This window comes from Centruroides sculpturatus, unplaced genomic scaffold, assembly GCF_000671375.1.
Source record: "Centruroides sculpturatus isolate CEXI.00-Female unplaced genomic scaffold, Cexi_2.0 scaffold818, whole genome shotgun sequence".
Lineage (NCBI taxonomy): Eukaryota > Metazoa > Arthropoda > Arachnida > Scorpiones > Buthidae > Centruroides > Centruroides sculpturatus.
In genome coordinates, this window is record NW_019385001.1 from 355,517 (window position 1) to 364,994 (window position 9,478).

A 9,478-nucleotide genomic window follows, 5' to 3' on the forward strand; every position below is an offset into this window, starting at 1 on the left:
ACAACTATTTATCAAAGAAGTAAGCAATCAAAGACATTATTTTTCTACATTTGAGAACATTCTATAAAACTTTTTATGTTTTTTTCGTTATTTTTATACAAGATGTAATCGTTTCAATATCGTATATTATCAACTAGATCAATAAAAATAAATGGTATTGAATTTAAACAATATATATCGAAAAAGACGAATCTTTTTCAAAATATATGTATAGAAAAACCCTTCAAGTTGTACTCCCTTATAACTGAACACCCCTTTGTACTTGGCACACCCATACAATTTGTCTACCTCTCTAAGTTTAACACCTATCTAAGATTTTAGACTCCTTTGTAAGTCAAACACTCCTGTATTTTACCTAACCCCTAAATAGGACACTCCTTTAAGTTGTCTTCTTTTAATTGGAACAGGCGAACATCTACAGTATAATAAAAACAATAAATTTTCATGCTTTAAATGTAATTTTGTGTGGCAAGAAAAGAATAATAAAACTCACAGACCACAAAATTGTTGACACGGTGGAGGAGGAAGAGGAGGAGGAGGAGGAGGAAGAGGAAGAGAAAAGATGACGAGTAAGATGACAAGGACATTTGTGATTTTAATAAAAATGACATTTAACTTTTTAAAATTTTTATTGAATTTTAGAATATAGAATAGAATTTCATTGTAGTGTATAAAGAGTTTATAGTTTCTCTAGTCTTATAACAGTAGAAGTAATCGACTTTGTCTTTTTATTATGAAGCTTCCTGGAAGACTTTTGCTTCCAGAAAATGGCTTCCAACTCCATAATGAGCCTGAAAAAATGGCCCTTTCAGTGTTCAAAGGCAGCAAAGATTTAAATTAATAAAGCTTTAGTGTACATAATAAAATAAATGTAACTTCATTTTAACAATAAATTATTCAATAAAAAATGTGTCAACAAAATTGCATTTCCTTGTGAATTGTTAATAAAATTACATTCAAGATTCCCCCCCTTTTAAGGAAACTAAAGATTTATTTATTTAAGTAATATCATTCATGTCGCGAAGTAGAAGATATTCTAAACAACCTTATGAGGAATATATCTAATAAAAATAATGAAAAATATGAAAATAATTATTTATTTCAAAGTGTAAATAGTAATTATAACTGTTTAAAGAAAAAAATTAAAGTTTGAGAAACAAAAATGTTGGTTAGTTTTGGAGTAAAGCAACGTAGAACACGAACGATCTGCCAAGAGAGGTGCCTCCTGGGAGGACTTTCAATGGGAAACTGTCCCCCTATTTAAGTGTTAGGCACGTGAAGAAAACCAGGAAAACTTCACTCGGCCAGACGCAAACCCACGACCAGTGTTCAGTGGTAATAACTCGGCCACTGATGAGCAGAATAAAAGTGTGTATAAGCCTGAATGAGTAACCTTCAATGGACCTTTTGCAAGGGTACGCAGACGACACAGTGATTCTCGTGTCGGACAAGAACAGCGGAAAACTGCCTGTCCTCTGTAATAATTTACTTGAAAAGGTTTCCAACTGGAGTAAAAGTGTTAACCTCCCAATCAACTATTTTGAACTGGAATATCTATAACAAAATGAATGACAAAGTTTCCAACAGCAGTAATAGTCATAATAACATCCTCTCTGTTTTTCCGGACCACATAAAGAGCGACATCGCTAACTTTGGCATCGAGCACAAGCTGGCAGATTCCGACTATTATGAAAATTATCCTACTCTTCGTGACAACTACTTAAGTGAAGATGTTGACAGCGACTTCTCCATCTATACTGATGGATCGAAGAATCTAACAGATGTTGGGGCAGCTTTCATCCTTTACCACCATAACACCGGTGTCACCCACAGATCTGCTTTTAAGCTGGGTCCGCACTGCAGTGTGCCGCAGGCGGAAATCCTGGCCATTGCCAAGGCAATGGATTATATCTATTCTGAATGGTTCCGTTGCAACAAAACTATCACTATTCACACTGATAGTACGACGGCCCTCCATTCCGTCTTCAGTCCCCATAATAAGGGTGACAATATCCTGTAAATCCATCATTATCTTAGCACCAATAGCCACAAGCATGTGATTTCTTTTAGGTGGGTCCGGGGACACACTGGTGTACCTGGAAATGAGGCAGCTGATCAGCTGGCCAAACAGGCCGCTGCTTCCAGCCTTACTCCTTGCTACAACAAAATTCCTGCTTCGAAAATCAGGCAATGGACTTTGGAATTCGCTCTTGGTCAATGGCAAGAAGAATGGGATAACGGATCTACAGGCAGATTAACGCACACCTTTATCTTAAGCGTTAACGAAAGACTTAAATGGAAACACTTCAAACCAACATTCTCCATGACCCAGTTAATTACTGGACATGGTAATTTCAATAGCTATTTAAAAAGGTTTCATCCTAAAAACACGGACATCTGTCCCTGCAACAGTACTTCAAACCAAAACAGCCAGCATTATCTGTGGGACTGTGAACTTTTTAAACAGGAGAGGGACAGACTCATGGGGCATGTATTCCATGCTGGAAACAACTGGCCATGCCCTAACAGCAGACTCATGGAAGACCCGAATATTTATCGACATCTCATCAAGTTTCTGGAAACAACAGCAGCACTCAACCCACCACGCGATCAGCAGTCTGCTAGTAATGATTGACCAACTAGCTGTCTTTTCTCACGACAATTGTTTCAGGCTTCCAACCAGCTCCTCTTGTTTTGCACGCTTCTTGTAAGCGATTTCTCACTGTACATATCATGTAATTTATTATGTATATTTATGTTGTAGCTCTTATATATGTATACTTTTTTTTTACTCGCCGCTGTCTGGCGCACATCAATGTATTTCGGTCAATTCTTTTTCTGTATTATGTTTTGTTATGCCTTCAATACTTGTGTTGCAGGCGCCATGCACTCTCACCTGTCTCCCCCACTTTGTCTCCCTTTCATCCCTTATCCTTCATCTCCCTCACTCCCATTTCACCACTTTTCTCCTCCAACCTCCAGGTCGTACCTATGAGTGGAACCGGAGGCACTCCCCCCTCTTTCAATTAAAATAAAATAAAACCTTCTAGCATAAAATTGAATGGCATTCGGTTGTCTGGTTGATTAATAAACACGAAATATGGCATATTATACGCTGTAAGATCATAGTTATGCTCATTATGAGAACATCTGATCCACAATGGGAGTTGACAAAATGAGTGAAGGATGAGAAACAACGCTTTGATTCGTATTGCCTATGAACATAAGGATTGGGTTCGATTTCTGAAGATCGATTCCTAAGAAATTTTTAAATTTAATTTCAATTTATTTACTTGAATAAATATCATTATATATTACAATTTGTATTTTTAATAAATTAATTAATTTAATCTACAACAATTATTTTTATATATAATTTTAAAAGCGCCAATAACAGAAAGAAAGAAAGGAAGATATATATATATATTATTAATTTATTCATTATAGATTTAATTACATTACGTAAATCTTAATTTAAATAAATTATAATTCTTTATCAAGAGTTTTTCGTTAATTTTGAGGACATACAAACAGACTTGCTTAAGAATTCAACTTAAATAAATTTGATGTAGAAGTTAGAATTTAACTAATAAAAAATAAATAAATAAAAATAATAAATTTCTATTTTAATGAAAGACTACTTTTGCCATCAAAGGTATTTCACAAATCTTTAAATTAACAAGATTAAATTTCATGTGTTTCTCAATCAATTATATAAATCAAAAGGTGTCATTAATTAATTAAAATAATCGATTTAAACTTCAGCTTGCAATATCACTTCTTGGAAATATATCATTATAAGTGCAGTAATTAAAGAAGAAATTTGTAATTATCTCGAATTTTATATACGAAAATTGTAATTTTTTTCAGTTAGTTTTCTTTATTTTCTTCATTCGTATACACGAAAAAAAATTGTCTCGATAAAATATAAATTTTAATTCAAAATGCAAATTTATTTAGCATTAAAAATTAAACAAATTGAATATTATTTTGTATACAAGTATATACTTGTATATACAAGTATATACAAGTATTTTGCACTTTAACAATATCACACATTTTAGAAAAATAACAATACAATTGAAACTTAATAATACAACATAATTCTTTTTAATTTAACAATACAAAAGTATTAAAAGTATTGTATTTTAACAGTAAAAGAACAATAAAATATTTGAATCTTTTATAGAAACAATGAAACAATTGTCTTGTTATTAAAGATAATTCTTTCTTTAAGAATCAAAAGACATTTATTTCATTAAATATTGTAAATAAATTTCAATTTTTGTTTGTTAATCTAAAAAAAAACTAACTAAAAATTAACACAATAAATACTTCGAAAACAATAGCAATATAATTTCATTATATTTATCATTTAAGAATGTTTTATTCCTGTTTAAATATTTTAAAAAAAATATTATTAAACTCTTTAAAAATTGATAAATATCTTATAAATATACACATTTCTTAAATCGAAATCTTTTTTTTTCCTTTTTGTTTATATAGAATTTTCTATTGAAGTTACTGGCAAATGTAGTGAAAAATGTACGATTTAAACTATATAATTTTCTTTTTTTTTTGTTTTAAATTTGCATTTTTTAGAAAAAATGTAAATGTATATATATAAAAAAAAATACATTCAAGTTGGAAATGTGAAATTGACTTTCAACATTCGAAAGAAAAAAGTAATTTTCTGACAAAAAATTTGCTTGCTTTGTTAGTAGAATAGCTCAGAAATACTACAAAATACAAGAAATTTGTTCGTCTTCTAAAAATAATTACTTAAGTATTGACTTCTTTTCACTTTTTAAAGGCAAGAAATAAAGGGAAAAAAAGTATTTTATGGAACTATTAATATACGAATGAACAACTTTCCTATTTTGTTAGAAAATAAAGTAAGCCTTCTACCAGTTTTCAAGCCATTACACCAAAAAAAAAAAAAAAAACTGGCACACGAATCTGGACATTTATCCACATTTTTTTTCTATATTTTAACGTAGAAAAAGATTGAAAAAAAATATATAATTTTAATTACTATACTAGTAATATACGGTAATAAAATAATGTTTCTGTTGAATTAATATATTAAAATTAACATTTTTACATTAATATATTGCGTTAAGATTTTCTTGCTCGTGTCTCGTTTGAAGTTAATTAAATATAAAGTACTTAAGTCTGTAGTAGTTTTTGCAATAACGTATCATTGCTGTAATTTATCTGAATCAATTCGGGGCTTTTGCAGTATTAAATAGAAAGATTGAATTATTTATTTAGTTAAAGATATATCAAAGGATTTAAACAGAATGCCAGCAATGATGTAGGAGTATGAATGTAATATTGTACTTTAAGAAAATGAATACGTGTATCAGCTGTTGGATCATTTATCTTTAAACACTTTTCACGTTTTAATATATTATCTCGGATTATCTTTAAAGTCCTACACCATTTTTGGATTTAAATATAAAAAAAAGTGATTCATTTAAGCACTGAATCAACGACTATGATTAAATTTTAAAGTCTAATAAAGTTTCTACAATCATAAATATACAATATACTTATAAAGTAGCAAAATAAATCTGGTTTTTGTGTGAAAATTTAATAAAAAATCTTTTATTTAAATCATTCTACATACAAATATTTTATTGTAGAAAATGTATAAATTTAAATTTTATAACAGTATTAAAATTTTTATTATTATAAATAATTGATTGTTTTATTTCATAAAATCAAAAGAAAATATTATATATATATATATTCTAAATAATTTGTTTAGTTAATAAGAAATACATCGAACCTGTAATAACGATCACCTCTAAACGGCGGCCATTTTTTTCAGGAACGTTTCTTTTGAACAAAAATGTTCGCTAAATAACTTCCCAATGACGGCCCCGGCTACTAAGAATTTAATTATTAACCTGTCGACAAAGGCCACTACTCAAAATGACTACTCAAAAAATAAACATGCACTGTACTGTACAAAGTTAGTCATTATTAATAAGATGGATAGTTTGGCTTCTGGTTTCTCGTGTGATTAAGACACTTGGCTCATAGAAAGTAAGTTTTTCTTTTTTTAAAAAAAAGCATCAAGTACTAACTACGTTTAACATTGTAGACAATCACAAAAAATTGTTTCTTGTACAAAAAAAGTTCTTCTCGAACATGCTGAAACTCCTAAAAACATTCCTTCTTCTGTGCAATGACCAAGATTATAGCTACTATGCCTTGTTCTTCAACTAAAACTGCACTGAATTATCAGAAATGCAATAATGGCCATCTTTAAACGGCGGCCATTTTTACAGGAATGCATCTTTTTGAATAAATAATCATCCAATAATTTTGTAACCTATTAATAATTCCATTTATTCTGTGATGACAGAGAAAAAAAAAAAATGTTTAGTTTGCCTCACTAAAGGACCCACCGCTATCTGAGGAACACTTAAAAACATAGACTTAAATTGGTCTTTTATTGCATGCTACGATTAATTTAAAATATGTAAAGAAGAAACAATGTCTTCTGCCTGCGGTGATAATTAAAAAAACTTCCACACCAAAGACTACGTTTTACGTGTTTTTTGAAGAACGATTTGAAAAAAAAATAGTAATTATCATCGCCGGCAAAAGACACTGTTCCTTTTTTTCTTGCATATTTGAACGTATGTCCCATCAGTGTTTCTTTATGAAAACATTCCTGGTGGGTATTTTCCTTATCTGTGGGGGTGACAATTGCAATTGCCATCTTCTTGTATACATATATATACATAAAAACAATAACCCTTTAGGAGTTTTTTTAGTAAAAATGTGTTTTATATGAGATTATGAGGAGACATCTTCAATCTCCAGGGAGTAATACCCTCCACTGAGAAACCCTGGCTCTTGTAATAAAACATCGATCTACCTGTACTTTTAGGAGTTCTTTAAACATTAGACAAAGACTTCTGTACAATTTTATTATTATTATTATTATTATTATTATTTTATAAACTGTTAAAAGCAATAAATTAAATTTTCCTTTCAACTTTCAGCTCACCTTTCAAGATTCACTCAGAGATTCGACCGCATACATTTTAGCATTATATCGAAATAAATTTATATTAATCTTTTTCCACAATTATTTTATATATTTTCTTTAATAAAATAAATTCTAAAGCTGTAACTATTGAAGTTGAATGAAGCTCATAAAGTGGCATATTATAAAAAAATTAATTATTTTACATAAAAGATGTTTAATAGATTCGAAATTTGCAAACCAAACTATGTAAAAAGATGGGAAATTGTATGAATAAATAGTATTACTCTAGTGAACTGAATAAACAGAAATTAATTAATTCTACAGCTTATAAGAATAGCTTACATTCTTCTCTTTACCTTAAAAAATTTCGAATTTTATTTACATTTTAATTGATGTATACTGAAAATACAGCAATTATTATTATTATTATTCTCTCCTCATATTTTACAATATATTTAAATACTAAAATAAAATTTAAAAAGAAAAATCAAATATATCATACAGCATTTGAAATATTGTAAATTTTAATGAAAAATTTACATAACTCTCTTCAAATATTAATATCTAAAAAGAAAATAAAAACTGCAAACTGAATTTTCATATCAATTTCTACACGAAATAAATTCGAAAACATTCTCATAAAATATGCATAGACTAGTGAAAGTTTTATATAAAATATGTCTCAGGATGTTTGAAAAAAAAAAAAAAAAAAATGTGGAGGTTGCCTTAAATTGATAGCTTATGTCAAATGGAAATAGTAAAATTTAACAGATTTGAATGGTATCTAGACTCATAAACAACGTTTATATATGTTTCTTAGTTGTATAAAAGGAAAATATGTGTATGTACGCATATACTTGTTGTTATACACATAAACCACACACAAGAATTACATGTAAACACTACATTATACACGATTACTAGATACAAACATTATACAGAAGAACTACAAGGTTGCTATAATTAAGATTTCCTTATTCAGAGCATTCTAATTATAAATCAATAACACCAAAACTTGTATATAGACTAAGCAAAGAATACGAAAAAAGCTATGGTTCTTTACAGGAAAATTCTTTACAGGAAAGAACAACCTTAAAGTGATAGTTTAATCTGTTACTTTAAACGTTACGAATAAAGTCAGTGAAAATAATAGTATGGATCTGAATCCGTGTGATTTCTGGATTTGGGGCTATTTAAATGATAAGATTTATCACGGAAATGTTGCAACTTTGTCAGACTTAAAGGATTGAGTGCGAAACATCATTGGAAAGCAATTGCGGTCAGATGTAGAACACACTGTTCATCGCCTTCAAATTTTATACCTGAACAATGGGAGACATATTGAACAACATTCTTTTTACATCAGTGAACAACTTCTACAAAAGGCATGTTTCTTGCTGAATGAATAAATGCATTTTTGTTGTTTTATTTCCTGTATTTACCGGTAAAGTATTCCTACAGGAAGTTTTTGAATTAGTTTTGTTTTTTACAAAATCCTTTTCCGTATCCTTTACAAATTCTGTATACGAATTTTAGTGTCAATTCACTTATTGGTTACAGCTACAGACTGCTCTAAATAAAGTAACTATGGCTATCTTGTACTATACAAAACGATTACACATAAATACTGGACAGAATAACTAGAGATATATATAAATATTATATATAAACATTACTACATATAATACTAATACTCTAATAAATATTGTATTTATTGCATGTGATAATTAACTTATATGAGAGCATAATGACGTATAAAAACCGTATTTGCTTGATACATGTTTTTATATATAGGATATACACAACACCAAAGAGCTTGTATGTGGTCCATTTACCATCGGGTCCCCTTTTGCCATTATTTTTAAATAAATGAAATACATAGAATATTTTTTTTATTAATAAAAGGAAGCCCTAAAGAGTTTATTTCTTTGTTAATAAAAGATAACATTAATTTACAAGGATAGGAACCACTATGGGCCCCTATTTCTTCTCTAGTCTCAGGGTAGACTCCTCAGCATCCCCCTCTCGAAGTCCCTGTATTAAATACAAATACGTTATCTGTTATAGTGTTGTTCGTCGAGCATTCGGGTTTATTTTATGTACAATGTACTATACATAGATACACGAACACAAATATAAAATATTCTGTGAAGTGCTGCAAATATCTTTAAAGTTAAGAAGACAGAAGTGTAGAGTAAAAGACATCAGAGTTGCCATCTATTGAAAGAAACTGCAAAGTAAACTACTAAAAGATTTTTCTACCATTTAATTAAGAATTAATTAAACAAATTACGAAAGAAACCAATTTAATTAAGAATTGTTTAGATTATATAAATATTTGAAATTTTTATTTCTACTTCATGTGAATTTACACGAGTAAAAAAAAATTTATTTTATTTCATTAATTAGAATTTTACTGAGTGTTTTTTATAGTAATTAATAAATTAATATATATGTAATATAAAAATT

At 29.0% G+C, this 9,478-nt stretch overlaps 1 protein-coding gene across 1 annotated transcript; it reads left to right on the plus strand.

The window, feature by feature from the left end:
• The first annotated feature begins 1,564 nt into the window (after window positions 1-1,564).
• LOC111633237 lies at window positions 1,565-2,635 on the plus strand. The gene is made up of 2 exons (XM_023377773.1): window positions 1,565-2,016; window positions 2,071-2,635. The coding sequence occupies exons 1-2, from the start codon at window positions 1,565-1,567 to the stop codon at window positions 2,633-2,635; spliced, it is 1,017 nt and encodes a 338-aa protein (XP_023233541.1).
• The last annotated feature ends 6,843 nt before the right edge of the window (window positions 2,636-9,478 follow it).